This window comes from Cyrtonyx montezumae, unplaced genomic scaffold (genome assembly GCF_038088225.1).
Source record: "Cyrtonyx montezumae isolate F1298 unplaced genomic scaffold, pur_monq_1.0 scaffold_11, whole genome shotgun sequence".
In the NCBI taxonomy this organism is placed as follows: domain Eukaryota; kingdom Metazoa; phylum Chordata; class Aves; order Galliformes; family Odontophoridae; genus Cyrtonyx; species Cyrtonyx montezumae.
Genome location: NW_027071837.1, coordinates 10,735,001 through 10,752,903, shown reverse-complemented (window position 1 = coordinate 10,752,903; position 17,903 = coordinate 10,735,001). Strand labels below are relative to the sequence as shown.

At 45.7% G+C, this 17,903-nt stretch overlaps 1 protein-coding gene across 3 annotated transcripts; it reads right to left on the bottom strand.

Annotated features, from left to right (window-relative positions):
• VAMP7 (vesicle associated membrane protein 7) lies at positions 1-17,902 on the bottom strand. 3 transcript variants are annotated; one of them, XM_065729616.1, is made up of 10 exons: positions 17,831-17,902; positions 17,106-17,206; positions 13,441-13,474; positions 11,790-11,948; positions 9,601-9,658; positions 8,982-9,119; positions 5,629-5,719; positions 5,007-5,074; positions 2,616-2,708; positions 1-1,987 (listed from the first exon to the last, which is right to left on the bottom strand). In XM_065729616.1, exons 4-10 carry the CDS (start codon positions 11,933-11,935, stop codon positions 1,919-1,921), a joined length of 663 nt encoding a protein of 220 aa, XP_065585688.1. In that variant the 5' UTR covers positions 11,936-11,948; positions 13,441-13,474; positions 17,106-17,206; positions 17,831-17,902; the 3' UTR covers positions 1-1,918. The 3 variants fall into 3 exon arrangements, with proteins under 3 accessions (XP_065585688.1, XP_065585686.1, XP_065585687.1); XM_065729614.1 differs by lacking the exon at positions 13,441-13,474; XM_065729615.1 differs by lacking the exons at positions 13,441-13,474; positions 17,831-17,902 and having other exon boundaries at positions 17,106-17,235.
• Position 17,903: the final 1 nt, after the last annotated feature.

Here is a 17,903-nt window from a genome sequence, read left to right as displayed (position 1 = left end):
TTCCTGTACAGTAACTTTATTTCAACCAGGTTAACCTTGTTTTCCACACTAACACCTCAGTGCATCCTTTAAAAGGAGAGGAAGTCTTCGTTAAAAAGCGTTTGTACATAAGACAACAGATCAAAGGAATTAACACAGTAACATCAACAGTCCCTAAAACATGCACAACTGTACACTGAGCTGTAGGTGGCTGTATGGATTAGGAGAAGAAGGGCTCTTCTTCACATCCACTTCCAGGTAAGACAAAGTCTCTCTGCTTTCCTGAGGATTAACACAGAGGCCTCAGTACTGATCAGAACCGCTGGGCCCTTTCTGGGTATCAGGTGCTGATTACCACTAGTTAAGTTTTAGCCTCCAGGTCCCATCCAAATCACCATGCAAGATATCATAGGAAAACTTCATCTGGCAGCTGCTGGAAAGCATCACGCATCAAGTCACGTGAAGGAGCAGCCACTGACTGTCACTGCCTGTGCAGCAGGGCTCAGGGAACCCACGGCACCAAGTGCTAGAGTTTAGTCACCAAACTGAGCCTCACTTCCCTGTACCTGCACCACGAGAAGTCACTTCCCCAGGGCAAAGCAGTGCAGCTTCCTTGTTCGGCTGATATCTGTACAAGATCTCAGTTGTTCCCACGTGGCAGGCACTGTGCTGCCCTACTTGCTTGCCCCTCCCCAGGGTTGCCTGATAGGACAAACACAGCAATCACAGCTCCCAGCTCCAGGCAAAGCAGTCCCTATATACACAGCCTTGATAGCAGCACGTTACTGTGGTACCTGATCCTACATTTGGTAATAAGCCCTGGAGATCTGGGGGTTTTTGTGTTGCTTCTTCATTCCCCCAGAATATGAGTAGCTGTTACTTCATCCTCTGAAAGATGTTTTCTGCTTCAGACTATAGAGAAAGTAACAATCCATTTAACTCCAACCTTCTGTCCTTTTCTGTCCTCACTTTAGCACAAACCTTCAGAGTAAAAGCACAAGCAGCCAATATATGACACCTTATAAAGCCTGATTAATACATCAGCCTCAACTGGCTCCCATTTGCACTTTAGCAAGTAGTAACATTAGTATTCATTTTAGTATGCCCTCAGAAGAACAGGAGAAATAACGTGACAAAGGATATGCATTATAGCAACCTTAACCACACAGAATCACCTCCTTTACTGTTTCGGCCACAAATTAAAGGGGAGGAAAAGGAGAAAGAGATGATGGTGAAGAGGAGACCATTTCAAAATGCTGAGGCGACCTATCACCCTCCTACCAACTTCTCAAAGACCACCAGGAAAAGGGAGATTTCATACAGAAGCAGCACCTACATCTTACAGTGCATAAAGCCCCAGCCCCAAAGCCACTCTTTGTTACTACCAATATTGCACTCACAACCCCTGCATGCTGAGCCACTACGAGGGGCCAGACGTGCAGGGAGCAGCACCTGGATCACCAGGGTCTGTGGGAAATGCAAATACACACACCCATCTTGTGTCTCTCCCATTGGCTTGGCTCAGCCCACCCCAGACTACTCTCCAGTGTCGTCCTCGTGCATAGGACAGTTGCTAGCAGAGCTGTTCTCCACTTGTATGCTTGCTTGAAAGTGCAAAGCTGCATGGACACATGGACAAGCATGCGTGTGCCCCCCAGAGCTGGGGGTACCAGCTAGCTGAGAAGGTTGTAGGTGGGACAGAAAACGAACAAAAAAAATCCCTTCAAGTCATTTAGAACAGCCCATTCTTGAGGTTACAGCTGCGGAGAAGCAGCGACCAGCTGGGCCTGTTTGGGGTGATAAGGCAAAAAGTCTGAAGTCCTGGAGGGATGAAGAATGAGAAGGTGTCAGTAGTGAAAGATTAAGAGTTATTCTGTAGGTTGCTTCTTCACACTGCCGTGATTCTCATCTCCAACTGCCCAGCACCAGCTGCCTCCTGTTACTTCTGCACGCAGCTCGGCCACGCAAGCCCACCACAGGCAGCTGATACGATGATATAGATGATAACCTGGGGAAAGAAAACAGTTGTGACCTTCAGAATTCAACTGGTGACGTGGCCTGGCATCAAAACACAAGTTTGGAAACCCCAGGTTATAAACACCCTAAAATAACCTGCCAAATGTCCTATAGAGCTTTGCACCAAGAGTTCTTCCTCCACTTCCATCCAGCAACACAGAAGAACTTTCCTCCAGCAAAGGCTTCTGTGCTCACAAAGTACTTCACACACCCAACCTGTAATTACGTTCACCATCCTCACCTTAGTGCTGTTCACATTCATTAGAGGCTGGAGGTACACCATGATAGCAAAAGGAATAAGGCCTGGAAAGCCAATACAGGTAGAAGAGCCATGAGCTCAGTGCCTTCACTTCTCAGGAGTTAGTGAGGCAGTTGTCTACAGCAGGCAGCTGTAAGCTAGACAAAATTATCAAGAAAACTCTATCACCTTGACAAGATAAACTGCCCGGCACAATGCTGCTCGCTCCATATCTCACAAAAGACCTTAAAAACACTTGTTTTAGAGCTAAGACCATACCAGGCATGAATTAATGCAGGTCTGATATCAGCAATACAATCTTACCATTTTCCAGTGGTTAAGCCTGATTTAAGAGCTAAAGGTTATTATGCTCCATACTTACAATTGATACAATGATGATGATGATGGTAAGCTTGAGGTTCTTCATACACATGGCTCTAGCGAGGTTCCTGCTGGTAGTTTTGAAAGTGACTGACTACAATAGAAAGTAAAACAGCTGTTGTATTCCATAATCTGATGCAAAGAAAGCTGCAACCCAAGAAGTTAAATGAAAAGGCACATACCCATATGTATGGGAACTGCTGAATCATGGCCTGAACCACTGATGGATCACCTGAGGTGAGCACTGAGTCAGCCACAGGAGCACAGGTGAAGGCAATGCACTGTGTGAGCAGAAGGGATGGAGTCTGGCTGCACCTCTCCCAGACCCCATTTAAGGGCTGACCACGACCAGGAAGGATCTCTTGTTGGAGATCTCTCTTGTATGGAGTTCCAGGTGAGCCTCAACCTTAATGATAGGTGAGTCCTTCCTAATTTATTGGGTGTCTTTATACCGTCTGGATAATCCATCCAAAAATATACTGTCCATCTTCAATATATTCTGTGGGTACTATTCTTTGAGGGCATTCACCCTACACCATACCACTCTACCTCCCTGATACACCAGATCACTGCAGTTATCTCCTTGATGTCCATTTAACTCTGGCAGTTACATTAATGCAAAGCCAAACAGGCATCAAGGGAAAATTATTTCCTATGATACTTGAAGAGCAAGATTAAAAAAAACCCAAGCAAGAGAAGTAACACTGAATCCAGAAGCAGCTTGGGTCTGTGCCTTCATAAAGTCAGTCTGAGAAGAATTGGGCATAGCACATCATCAGGCCTGTTGGCTGCTCGCCTCTGGTTGTGTTCTTTGACATGTGAGCTTTGGGTAACTGAAGTTCTCCAAAAATACTTTAAGTAATTACTGATCTTTATTTCTACACTTGATATCAGTTCTACTCTAGCCTTTAATACTAGAACCTCCAGAAATTGTCCTCTGCATTTTGATTTGTCACGTTCTATGGAAAGCTTGTGTTTAATCCTGTTCTGTGTCTTCTCTCTGTAGCCTACAAATGCATCCATTCAGAAGTGGCTTTGGCCAGCAGAAGACCTCAAGCACCCACCAGGTCACATTAGCACAACTCTTTCCACCCCCCAGCACTTTCCCTGAGCAGCTCTGGCAAAGAGAACTCCTGAACAGGGCACAGCTGCGGCATCCACACTGAGCCAACTCAGCAGCACACTCTGCTGGTTATTTTCAGGTTTTCCCCATAAAACACCTCGACTTTTCAAGTGAGGCTACATTAAGCAGAACTACATCCCTACTGATGTAATGTTCACTCAGCACAGGTTTCCATGCTAAGTAACCGTCTGAACTTTGGAAACACTTCTGTCACTCAACTGTGCAGTTTCTAGGTATGGAAACAGATTAACTGGACACTGACAACTGTCCTGGTGCAGACACTGCAGCAACACACCTCATCTCAGCCCAGACCAGTTCTCCACAGAACAGGACTGCTTTGAGTACTGGTTTCTTCAGACTTCCCTGCCAAAAGGAAGACCTCACTGCTCAGGAGGATCTGATGCGCTTGGTTTAGGTATGCCACTCTGGTAGTAAAGGCTCATGTGGGAGTGATAAGCTGCTTCACAGCTCTTGGAAACTTCAATCCTGGATTTCCAAGGACTCTTTCACCACTGAGCTGTAAGACACTCAGACTAGCACCACGTTCCATTCATTCTCTGTTGTGGCTTCCAACAACAAACATTCTCAGTGAGCACATGTGACTTCAGACTGAAGAAGGAATTCCAGTCCTTTTGTGTAAGGCATGACCTGAGCTTAAACTGCTTACTGCCACCACCTCAGGAAGTAGTAGGGTTCAAACACTCAGAGCAGGAGGACAGTATTCCCAGCTGGGTACCTGCAAGCATCCCTAGCTTGTCTCTCTAAAGCATGACAATGTTTTTGCCACCTCTGAAATGTCTACGCATCCATAAGTCCCATTCAGAATGCACTGACACTCTATAGGGTTGAGGACTGCATCTGAGGGTCAGATGCCAAATGAATCAGGCCCCAAGCCAGGACCCTGCAGAGGAAAATACTGAATCAGGTCTCAGGATTTCCAGGGAGAAGTCAGAAAAACTTCCAAGCTACTTGTAGGCTGTTTGACCAGATAATACATGCTTTGTAATTACATTCAAGTTCACTTTTCAGTCATTTCTCACTCCTTGATGCTGTTAAGGAGCTGCAAGGTTGGTACGCAGCTGGTTAAACAGCCAGGAGGGGGAAATAAGACAGGATTTGTTTCTAACACAAGGAAGTGTTACGTTAAGATGCTTCAATGTCTGATTAGAAGTGGCTTTAGATGCTGCTGTTTGCCTCCACTGCTCTTGGATGAGCACAACAGCTGCAGGACCACTCTTACCCCATTTTTAAGTTCTTCCCCAGACTTACTGAATCCACGAGATTCTCTGTTTTATCGATCAGCAACTCCAGCTTCTCTCCTCTCTGTGCCACGAGGTCTGGAGAAAGAGAAAAGTCCCAATCTGTAAGTTGAATCCCAGTGTGAAAAGCTGCTTCTAACCCAAAGCCCAGCTGGAAGCCAGGAGGAGCTCCTGGCAGTGGTTTCTGACATAACAAGTAGCCCTCAACCTTTCTGAGATTACCAAGCAGTGGCACTTAAGGAGCAATCTCACATTTTGGGACTAAATCCACTCAATTTCTGCCAGTTTCAGATCTAGGTCTCTATTTTAGGTGGTCAGATTTGTCCCAAGCCGAAGTCAAACTGGACAGAATGCTGAAAAGCATTTTCCTCACAGCAGCTGCAGGAAGGCAGGAGTGACAGGGACAAAGCCCAGAGCACACTGCACCTCAGTGCAAGCTGTGCAAGTTCCCACCACGTCCAACACAAGCAATGGACTGCAAACTCAGAGCTCCCCCAGCCCCTTTAACCACTGCTGGTTCTGTCAGCAGAGCAGTGCCCACCACCAGCTCCAATCTCAGTTAACTCTCCCTGCAGGATTGCCATTCTGGCCTGGTGGAACCTGCATGCACGGCACAAGAACAAGCCAGATACCTATGTTTCGAACCATGATTCCTTTAAGTTCATCAACTTGGGCTTGTGTCTCTGCTACCTGGTCAGTGCCCTTGCTCTCCGAGTGGTATTTCTGTAACAAATGAACAGTCAGTGAAAACAAGGATCCTCAACATAGCACTTCACACAAAAAGGGAATCTCCTGGTCCCTACTGAGCAGGGCAGAGGGCCTACTTTTGAAGTTTCAATTTACTTGAGACATCTACAAGTGTGTGGAAGACCCGAATCCAACTTGCCAGCCCCTTACAGATCACACATGCCCATCTACTCCTGCACTGCAGCAGCTGCACAGCAGATTAGTGCCTGCAACTTCCAGAAAGCCCAGGAGTAACAGCTCCTTTAGGAAGTTTAATCACATTTGTAGCAATGAGAGTTAACATGCTGTTCCCACTCCCAGATATCTTCCTGTTGCCTTTGTAATAGGACAGAACTTTTCATGATCTTCTCTACTCTACAAAACATTAAGAGCCCTGCAATTACACAAGCAAGACAGAACGCATCTGTATCTGTAGGTGAGCATCAATCAGGAGCTCCAGCAAAGACAAAGAGGGACTGTGAACTGGAAGAGCCACGTGAGGTATTTAAGGCATTATGTCTAGCTTACAATTTTGGGATCACAAGTGAACCTGTGGTGACTATCTGACTCTGGCTGGTAAGTGGGAGAAGCACTAACCAACATCCCCAGGTTAAAAGGAGTCTCACAATGGTTGCAGAATCAAAGGAGAGGAACTGAGGTGAAGTCAGTATCATATAAGTAAGATCTAGTGTTCTGGGGCTAAGTCTGCTGTCCTCAGAGGTCCTGTGCAGCCACAGCTCCTACAGTCCTGCTCCCTAGGTCACCTCCCCCAGGGAACTGGTCTCTCCCACAAAACTCACAGATGAACCTTTTTCTTGCTCTAAACTTGTGGCCATAGCACTCAAGTCTGAAGGCTTCACAAAGTAACCCCCAATAAGGAGCCATCTAAACAGACCTGCAGACAGCAGTGGCCAGGGCTAGATCGTCTCTGCTGTACTTTGTGATAACCCATGTGGCCTCTTAAGTGTTCACTTTGCATCCATTTCTGATCACATGGGAAGCAATAGCCTAGTGCTCTAACAGCATTTACACACTTATTTCACAACTGAGGATACAGCACTGAAAGTACCAGCTCCTTTGAACAAAGGAGTTAAGTTTTAGGAGAAGTTGCAGAACTGGCACGCTACCTGAACTGGTGACTGGTTTTACTGGAAGCATGGCCTCCCTTTTCAGTGTGATCTTAAGTAACAGCACAACCTCTGAACTGCCATCTCTACACTCTACACTCAGCATCACACCAGTTAAACAACTTTGGTTACTTCGGTAACCACTCTGATAGCAGTCCTGTTTTCCCACTACAAGAAGCATTAGATCGGCAGGGCTCTAATCTTCAGGAGCTGGGGAAGAAGCTTTCTGCCATCATTTAATTTCTATTAAGAATTATTAGATGCCTGAATTTCATCAATATGCAAAAGCTAAGGTAAGCAGCTCTACTGTATGCTTCACAGAAATGGAAACGCTGGGATTTTTAAGGAATGACACCACCACGGCGCTGAACATCGCCTGGCTCTTCTGATAAGGCAGAGCATTAAGCTGATCCCAGCCAAAAACTGCTTACACTTTGATGAGTCATCACTTTCTGTAGTTGCAGTCTCCACACATCAAGGGCTGGCAGAGGAAAAAGTTAACTTCCTATCTGTGATAGGACTGAATCTAATTTATTATGCACAATCCATTGAACTCCTCTGAAGACACACGGGCTTTATTATTCCCTGCTTTCTGCCTACTGCATAAGTTGAAGAACAGATTTTTTGCAGTGAAGCATGTGCAGCTTCCCAAGCTATGCATCCTCTGTTCATCATCGAGGAGAGCAGCACAATTGATTCCTTTCACAACATCCAGTACAACCTTCACAAAGCAATAGCACAAGTGTGCATCCTCCCTCCGCCTTCCCCAGCTACACCCTGCACTCCAGAAGACAACTGTCACTGCTGGTGACTGTTAGAAGCTTGCTTAGTTTCTGCCCTTACACCAGTTGTGCTCACAGGCGGCCAAGGGACCTCCCTTCCTGCATCCACAATATCACCAAACCTGGCATTTGCAGGTGAACAGGAAAAAGGAAAGTGTTGAGGGCAGCAGCTGCACTGCTTACACGCCCACCACCACAGCAATGCAGACTGAGAGCCTCCTACGTCTTGTGTACAGTGCCAGCTGCAGCTGTCCCAGATCCAGCCTGCAAACAAGCTCTCAAAACCAAGGCTTCAAGGACAGATTCCTTTAACTTAAGGCAGGTCTTGAAAAATAGCACTGCTCAAGTTATGAAACTGTTGTCAATTAAGAACTCTAAAAAAATGTGATGAATTTTAAACAGAAGATTCAAAACGCTCTATCCTCTCTAAGTTGATGTCTTGGGAATGGAAGTCCTTGCTGCATCTGTGCAAGTGATTCCGTACAAAGAACCTGCCTGCAACCCAAGCCCAGTGTTCTTGCCTCCTGAAAATGAAACAGGAACATAAACAAACCCTACCACACCCCAGCAGCATGCCACAAATTACCATGAAGTGAAACAAGGGGCAGTTTAGAATTACTAGATACTCAAACTTTGAAGTTTAGTCCTAATGAAAGAGTAGCATGCATTTGTCTTTCCCATAACAACTGTGAGGTTATCTTGGAATGGAGAATGTAGCAGAAATGCCAAGTCACAGCCAGAAGCAGTGATGGAGCACCTGATGGGAAGGCAGGACCAACCCAGGGTTGCTCAGGTGCATGCAGTGAACTGAGTGACCAGAAGGGGTGGAGCCAGGATCCACCTCTTCCCAGACCTTATTTAAGGGTTGGCAGTGGAGGTGAGGGTATCTCTTGCTGAAGATCCTTATGTACCTGAGACCACAAGAAGGTAAGCAGCTCCTTTCTTTCATTTCTATGTCTGTGATTGCTGCATTTGGGCTTGCTCTCATTTGCTGTAGTCAAAGACTTTGCCACCCTGCTATTACTGTGGTACTTTCCATCCCATTACAGCACTATAGAGAGACAACTGGAGCTGGCTTTGAGATTTCAAATGCTGCCTTTAAGCTCTAATCTCAAGTGCAGCTATGCAGTGCAAATGATGATACATCACTATTAACCCCAGCCCCTTTTTATCACAGAAGCAGTAAAGCAACTCAGCTGTAGAGAATGCACTGGCAAAGCAGCAGATTCCTCTGCCTTCATATACAGACTCAGCATGGTACTTCAAGTGCAAATGGAAAAAATACAGGAAGACCCTGTGGGGAGGAACTTAACTTGACAAAGTAATGCCATTTAGCAGAACGGAACTCACCAGCTGTGCAGCTAAAACACTTGAGAACTCGCTGTTCATTGCATAGGGAAGGGCTGTCTGTGCTCTTGAGCCATACGTGGTCTGAAACCTTTTCTTGATTTCATTCAGGAAGTTGAAGGCTCTGGAACGTTCAAAGTCCTGGGAAGGAGCGAGCAGACCACATCCAGAGGCAGTCAGATCATTCAGTGTTATGCAGCACATAGCCAGCCCAAAAGCCACAAATACCAGTTCTTAGTCAGGCATGCTGTGCATAACTCTACAGGATTGGACTGGTTATTGTGGGCTTTTAGCAGCAGCCAGACTCCAGTCACCTCCCTGGACATCAGCTGGAAGCAGCTGTTACTGAAGTGTATGTAGATCTAACTCTGTACCTAGCATCTTTTCCTGTGATGGAGATGACTTCCTTTTGAATAAGAATTTAACCTCAAAGATACTCATTCACATGCATTTGAGTTTCAGGCTTAGGCTTCAGAGCTGTGTTCAAGTTACCATCAGTGATAAGCTCCAATGGAATAACAAGCATCTGCAATTAGCATCCATCATTGATTTCTCATTGACATACATAACTGCTAAAGCTCATAAAAAGCCTGTGTGCAATAGCTGTAAGCAAAATACTTACGTCATCCGTGATGCAGAGGTATATAATCCTGTCTTGGCAGATGTAATGAAACAGATAACTGCAAAGAGGGGGAAAAAAAGTCATTTGAAGCTGCCACAGGACTGATCTGCCAGAAAATGCTCGTGTCTGTGGTGAACATAGGGGCTGGAGAAAGTTGAAAGAGCAAATTGGAACTGCAGTTGATAGAAGCAATAAGAAAGTTAATACCTCAATGAACCTCACTGGTACAATGACTTGCTTCCTTAGCCATGTTTGTATGACCACTAAGTTGCACTGCTTTGGGTTTTTATTGCAAAGACTATAAAACAAAAGCAGCCACATAAGAAAATGAATTTAAGTGAACATCAGGCTAAACAGGCTTGAAGATGTGGCTGCATTCACTTAATCACATAAAGATGCTTTGAGAGGTGCTGAGCAAACAGATGTTAGTTAAATGCAGCTCTCAGTAACCTGAAAGACAGTGCAAACCAGTTTGAAGCAGAATTTTCCTCTCAAAGTGAAACCAAGCTGTTATTTCCAGGCCTATCAGGGAAAAAAGCATCCCATCAACTTAGTTCATACAGCACTAAATCCAAACCAGAACCAATCAGAGCAGATGGCTCACTGGCTTTAGCTCATAAAAACATCTCTCGTTATCTGCAACTATTCTTCCCTTTTCCTGAAGGGAGAAGTAAGGCTTGTTCCAACACTGCCTTTGAGTCTCCCTGGTGTCTCTGCTATTAACATTTTTCTACAGAAGAGCCCCAAGAACAGCTGATGCTAGAAGGCTGCCTTTTCTTGGAGATCACCTGAGTGGTCCAGAAGTTCTTAAAAATAAGGAAACTGACAGACTTTGCTCAAAGAGGCTGTTCTTCAAATGCACAGGAAAAGCAATGCCAGCAGAAAGCCTGTCAGAAGGCTTCAGCAGAGGACATGCTGACATTAGGCTCAGTGCCCAGAGCTGCACAATGGCACCTACTGACTTTTAACAGCACAATGTAAAGCAAAATAATCACACCACTAATTGCAGTGATCTTCTGCAATGTGTTTGCAGTGGAAATGCTAAACCTGAACCAGTGAAGGAGCACCTGGTGGGAAGGCAGGGCCAATTCAGAGAAGCTCAGGAGCGTACAATGCACTGAGTGACCAGAAGCTACGGAGCCAGGATCCATCCCTTCCCAGAGCTCATTTAAGGGGTGGCAGTGGAGGTGAGGGTGTTTCTGGAGATCTCTGCCTGCCTGAGGCCTTCCAAAGGTAAGCAATTCTTTTGTTTCTGTGTCCATGGCTGCTGCATTTGGCCTCATTCTCATTTGCTACAGCCACAGACTTTGCCACCCCATTATTATTGCTGTACTTTCCATTACATTATAGTATTAGAAAGTCTTCAGAAGTGAGCAAAATATTATCCACAGCATGCTTTGTAAGTGTAGAGGCAGTAATTAATTAGCTCTTGGTGTTCCCACTGAAGAACAGTGAATCTCTATCACAACTCAAGTTTTCAACTGTAAAAACACAGTGTGGTACTCCTACAGCTCAATTTTGTAAATGGTTGAACAGCATTCAAGGCAAAGGTAAAATAAAAGGAAATGACTTTGCCCTTAAAATTACAGTAGAAAATGTTTCAGCATGCAAAGTACTTTCTAAACTAAAGAATAGACAGCTTCCTCTGAAAGCTCTTCCCCAGGGTCTCTTAGTGTTCCCAAGGCAGGGAAGGATGCAAAAAGACTAACTCAATTCTTTTCTTTTGAATCCTCAGGCAGCCAAAACAGCTGTAGCACAATGTCATGGACAATACTGAGAATCCAGCCACAATGCTAACTCTAAAGTGAGCTGCAGTAACACTGCTAAATCAGTGTTCTCTGCAGTTCCATTGCTCGTCTGCAGCACGTGAACCTCTGTATTCCACATATGCAAAAAAGCAGCAGCACAGTGCCAGGAGATGTTACATGCAATTGCTCTTTTCTGTCAACCATGGCCCAAGGACTGGTCAGAGATCTGCACGAACCTGCGATAAATGCTTCTCTCCCAACAACTGCATTTGTGGTACCTCAGGATGACTGTAAAAGATACTGCCTGTAAAACTTACCTTCAAGCGATCAGGATGCACAGCTGATCTGATAACAACCGAGTTTTGCTACCTCCATTTACTCCTACCCTTGTGTACATTAGCTAGTCTCTGTTCTGACACCCAGCAGAGAAATGGTACTCACTTCCCATGTGAATAGGTCAGTTTGTTGTTTTCAGAAGGTATCTTTGCCAGGATCTGCTCTGTCACCTCCAGGAAGTTTCCTCCACACCAGGCATGCTTAGCAAGGATGGTTGTGCCCCTCGCCACGACAGCAAAAAGAATAGCCATGACTTCACACTATCTGGAAATAAAAGCACCATAAGAACTAGGCTTGTATTACTTGGCAGAGAAAACATTGTAGTCTCAGTAATATCTTCTCAGCCTTCAGCATAATGGGAAGGAAGTGTAAATGTACTCAATACTTGGATAATACAAGGGTATTAGAAAGCTTCTCTATTTTCTCCCCCCTAAGTTCTGTTCGATACATCAGAAGATCACAGTAACCTCTCAAAGATGTGGAGTTTTTCTTTTTATTTTACTGTATACTGCTCTACAGTCAGTGACCCCATAATGAATTTTACTTATGTTGTTTTTACCTGGATTATTTTTTGCTTTTCAATTGACCCATCAGGCTCTTCCTGCTTCTCTAAGAGGCTGCCAGCAGCCAGTAATCTACACTTCAGTAAGGAAGCAACTGTCTTGCAGCCATGTAAACAGCAGTTCCTCACAAAGATCAAGCCCACTGTCCCTATCAGATGACTTCAGTTCAAGTGCCTTAGACTTGACTGCTATCAAACTGGAGCAGAAGAGTTGCTGCTTGTTTAGTCACACCACACACGTATACTTTTTATAGTCTGGAGACATTCACTGATGCACAGAGACTTCTACATGAGCACATAATCTGCAGATCTCAAAGCAAGGGAACAGCATTTGCAGAGTATCCAAATTATAAACAGTAACACACTCTACAAGCCAACATTCTTGTACATATATCAAACCATATAGACCACAGGATGCAAGTGTTTGAGAGCCAGACTTCTGTGAAGTCAGAGTCAAAAGACAATCACGTAAAAGGGCACACTTAATCAGCTCAAGTATCATCACATTAATCCAATGACAGACCTAAGATTGAACATACAAAACCACATGTCCCACCACAGCTGTGACATCTGCTTGGTTGACTCAGTACATCCATAAGCCTCTTTTCTGCTTAGAGAAGACTTAGACATTTGACCCCACCAAGAAAAAGAAAAAAACACCTCATTTTCCCCTTTGCATCTGATTACCCTGATGTTGTTTGACTTGTACTGTGCAAAGAAACCTCTGCATTCTGCCTGGAAAGATCACACGCCAACTTCACTGCAAGCAAATGGCTCTGAGGCTTCTCTAGAAATTAGGTACAACAGATACAGCCTCAGGATCCAAAGATCTCAGGCAGAGACACTATCACCAGTCAAACTTTCTACTCCTCTGGCACTGAGGGAAGTGGCTGTGCTGAAAGATCTGTCTGCTTTCATCTGGACTGAAGCACAAGAGATTACAGCAATGAGTGAAAACATGGGCCAAGAAACGTTAGGCTGTTAACAAGACCGTGAAGTTAAGATACAAGCACTGCTGCACCAGGGCTCACAGTTCTGCTGCTTGACAGCCAGAGCTTGACAGACTCAGGCTTGGGCAGCAACAGGTGATCTCCTGCAGGTGTAAGAGTTCAAGACTGGAGAGGAAAAAAATAAATCTGCCAATTGGTTCAGACAGACACTCCATGATTTTGTCACACTCTTTAACTTAATCACCTGGGAGCACCAGTGAGTTCAGAGCCAGCACCACCTATGGGAACAGAAGGCAAAGGATTAGTTTGACAAGAGAGCACAGCAAATAAAGCAGGAAGCAGAGCAGTAAACTTCCTCAAATAACACTGCTCCAGAGCATGGCACCCAGCAAAGCGCATTCTAGAAAAACTGACAGTTCATAGTGTCAGTGAAGGTGAAGGGAGAACACACAGAAAAGCCCGTGCTATGCAGAGGTTAAGTCTATGCCGATGCTGCTCCTGGCTTGTACCACAAAAAGGCACCAACGACTGAAACACCAGAGCACTGCAGGGGGGCAGCAGCCCCTCTCGGGCAGATCTGCTTCTCTCACTTCCCCTTGAAATTTGCACCCTTGCACATACCACATCATTTCTACCTGGGACACGGAAAGCCCCTTGGGCTGTTTTGCATGGCAGACTTGTCACTTATCACCATCTCACAGCAAGCCCTATTTTCAGAACAAAGACAACTTGTTGTATTTACCTACTGTTCTTTCTGAGATCACTTTCTGCATTGTGCCCAAGTGCTTACACACCACTTGTTTCCCCTCCCACCACCTTCACTGAGATCCCAGCCTCACCTGAAGATGGCTTAGGGATTTAAACCAGATTTATATCTGGCTGATGCACAAACATTGTTAGGAAGGAGGGTGAGGGGTGCTGTAGTAGAAATGCCAAGTCACAGCCTGAAGCAGTGATGGAGCACCTGGTGGGAAGGCAGGGCCAACCCAGGGGAGCTCAGGTGCATGAAATGCACCTCAGGGACCAGAAGGGGGTGGAGCCAGGATCCATCCCTTCCCAGACCTCATTTAAGGGCTGGCAGTGGAGGTGAGAGCACCTCTTATTTGAGATCCCTGCCTGTGGCCTTTTGAAGGTAAGCAGCTCTTTTCCTTTTTTTCTGTGTCTGCTGCTTTTGGGCTTGTTCATGTTTGCTGTAGCCAAAGACTTTGCCATGCTGCCATTATTGTGGTACTTTTCATCCTATTATAGCGTTACAGGTATCCACACCAGCAGTCCCCTTTTACTGCTACTGAAGGAACAGGGGTGTGCAAGCAGCTGTTTGCCTACCTCATCAGCCTCCTCTCCAGATGTGTCAGTAGAGAGAGATGTAAAAGAGCTGGGTTTGTGCTTCCTACTACAGCTGAAGCTAAGTTGACTTGGAGGCTCACAAATGTACTCTAATATCAAGCCTGTCAGCATTACAGGGAAAAAAAGTCACCATCTTATTTTATATCTAAGAAGCTCTGGAGAAGATGATCTTTGAAGGCGGAAACAAATGGTGCTTATTATGGTCAGTCAGTGTCAATGTCCACCTGAAGACTGCAGCAGTCAGAGAATACTGAAAAGCAAGCTGATACAGTTCTTCCCTACTTCACCAAGTTCAACTGGAAAGCACATCATATGACAAGAAGAGAGCCACGTCATTTCCAAAGCCGTTTACAAACCTAACCACAGTATTTCCTTCCAGCATCACTGAGCCAGCTTGCCAGATCCCATCTTGCTTGGAGTGCTTTAGAGCTGCCCCGTACAGAAAACCCTGAGCCTCTCTCCAGAAATCTGCACCCAGAAGAGCCGAGGGAGTGCTCAACATGCAAAAACACTAATGCAAAATACCCGAGGGCACATCCAGTGCTGAGCTCTGACATCCTGCCACCAAAGATGCAAGATGCCAATCCAGAACACTTCTTCAATCAAGCCTCACACAACCTCCATGTGGACTACATTAGAGGAGGACAAGTAGCCACAAGTTTTGATGGTATTTTGCTGACCTTGGCCTCCAAAAGCTTCTCAGCTCCTCAAAGCACATTGCTACAGACACACAAATCAGAGGGTCACAAAGTGAGACTAAGTCAGGACTCACTTATTTCCACTGAAGTACAAGCTGGGTGAGTTACTGATCACAAGACCCCCCTCTGCAGATTTGAAGGCATTCCTATTACTTGGGTAAGACAAGAATACTTGGACTGAATAGAAAGGGGGATCATTCCTCTCAGCTATGGCACAAAGGAATAAATAACTTCTGGGAAACTTTCTGTAGGAGCCACCACTTCTACCTGAAGAAACTGAAGCAGAAGGGAGGACAAGCCACAGAACATACCCAACGAGTTTATAGACAGGGATGAAGAAAATTAAGCCTTTGATACCTCCAGTTAAATACTTATCGCATCAGAGATAAGAGCAGCTGCACGGCTGATTCTGATCTTGTAAAAAGAAATGATTAACTGCCATGCAACTGTTCTTAGTTTCTCTCCTAATTAAAGGAACAGCAGCTTATTCCCTTCTGGCAGGCCCACAGAGAAAGAACACAAACATTTTCCCAGGGAAAAAAAAAGTGCCCTCTCCTACACCTTAGCTTTGACTGCTTTAGCCAGAAGATGCAAGCTACACAAAATATACTTTATTCTGTTTTCTATACACGTAACAACTCTTCAGCAGGGATGGCAGATACCAACAAGGAACAGCTGGGCACCACAATCCAAATGATTTGTGAGCAGCACAGTGATCTGCAACAATATTTCTTGAAACAAGAGGAGTTCCTATAATCATGCCAGATGAGACCCACCAGCATACAGACATCTGCAATACTCCGTCCAGTTCAGCAAGAGAACCAGGACTGTGCTGGTATGTGGTAGAGCAGCAGGTCACAGCCAGGGACAAACACAGCTAAGCCTCTTGAGCAATCAGGTGACTGACAAAAAAAAATCTAGAAACAAATCTGTTTACAGCATTGCCAGGGTGAACACAAAGGAGCAGTTGCACAACCCCCTGAATTCAGAGCTCTCTGCCTGACTTCAGAGTCAGTAGCCACCTACTTTGTAAGACATCTCTCCTCAGATTTCTGCAGAATGTTTTAAGTATAACAGTTTAGCAGTGAGCATATATTTTTCTCTCAAAATAATGTCACTTCCAATCCTACAGAAATCATCCACTACTTTTGTTATTAATAGAAATCTATTGTGATGACAGAAAGCAGTTTCTCTTATCAATTAAAGGAGAGTCAGGAATCAAATCCATTAAAACAACAATCCCTTCTGCCCCCTCCTATAGCCTAAAGAAAACAACTGTTTTCTAGCTCAAGATGGCTGGAAATAACCAAGACTAAACCTCCCTAGAAGAATGAATCAAACTCACACAGGGGTACCACGTAGGTGTTGTGTGGAAGGCCTCCAAAATATGAATGAGAGAGGAAGGAGGCTGTATTCCTCAGCCAGAAAACGCAATAGACCCAAGGAGCCCCTTCAGCTGTGCTAAAAGCACTGGACAGCCACTGGAGATGTACAAAGGTGAGCTGAGTGTTGCACTCGTATCCCAGTGAGTGCTGAAGCATTGCAAGTCATGCTGCAAGCTGCTGCCTGCAAGTTCTCTCCTGGCATTTGACAAGAAGGTAAGAAAACCCTGCAACATCTTAAAGAATGATAAATACACAGCTTTCATCTTCAATGTAATGCTTAACACTTCAGCAGTGAAGCTCCCAAGCACAGTAGATGACATATTATTTTCAAGTGAGATAGAAATAACTTGTCTGGCTCTCTGACCTCACAGAAAGTGTGGAGTATGCTATTGGATGCAGTTAGCACAGCTGGGACAAGAAGCCAAGGGAAAGAAGCAGTGCCCATCTACTGTTACTTCACTCAGCAGTGCTGCCCTTACCAGCCAAGGGGAACTGTCAGTCCTTCTTCTTGAACAAAACATTCACAGCCTCAGCGCTCAGAGGGATGGAGGAGGTTACTGCTTGTTTTTCCAGAAATCCTCTGCACAGAAAACAAGGGGCATTGCATTACTACTGCCTTTTAAACGTGAAACAAACGTAGGTGTTGCAATTCTGAAAGCTGCAATAAAAAGATCGTTTAAATACGATGAATTCAGCAGAAAGCAGCTGAAACTTCCCTTTAACCCTTCCTGGCCTTTCCCACGTTACTGCCAACCTTAAGCCCGGCAGCTTATTTGGGCGTTTGGAGCCTGGGGAGCACCGAGCTCGAGCAGTGCTGAGCACAAGCTCAGCTCTCTGAGCACGCAGTTTACCTGTGACACAAACACAGCGCTGGATGAGGTCAACCCGGCTTCCCTGGGAGACAGCAGGACCTCTAACCCCTCTACAGAGACAGCACAGCCAGGCGGGAACCCTAAACGCGCCTACAGCACTACAACCCGCCCCAAAAGAACAACTATTGATCCATCAGCGCTCAATCCGTGAAGCCCCAAAGTTAACCGCTTCCCACCGGCTCCGGGCCGCAGCACCACCGGTTCGCCGCCCCTCAGGGCCGCACGCAGCCGGGCCCCGCGTCCGACCGGCTCCGCACACCGACCGACCCCCCCATCCCCCAACAGCGGCTCCCTAAGGCGGGGGCTGCTCCCCGGGCCTCCCCCTGGCATACCGGCAGCGGCGACAGGAAGTCAACGAGGGAGCGGAGCCCACCGCCCGCCGCTGCTCCGCCCCTCGGCCGGGCC

Coding starts and splice junctions, on each gene's coding strand:
- VAMP7 (XM_065729616.1), bottom strand. CDS start 11,935: ATGGCTATTCTTTTTGCTGTCGTGGCGAGGGGCACAACCATCCTTGCT. Junction 9,120..9,600: donor ACCTCTGCATCACGGATGAC/GTAAGTATTTTG, acceptor GCTCCTTCCCAG/GACTTTGAACGTTCCAGAGC. Junction 1,988..2,615: donor TCATCATCATTGTATCAATT/GTAAGTATGGAG, acceptor TTCTTTCCCCAG/GTTATCATCTATATCATCGT.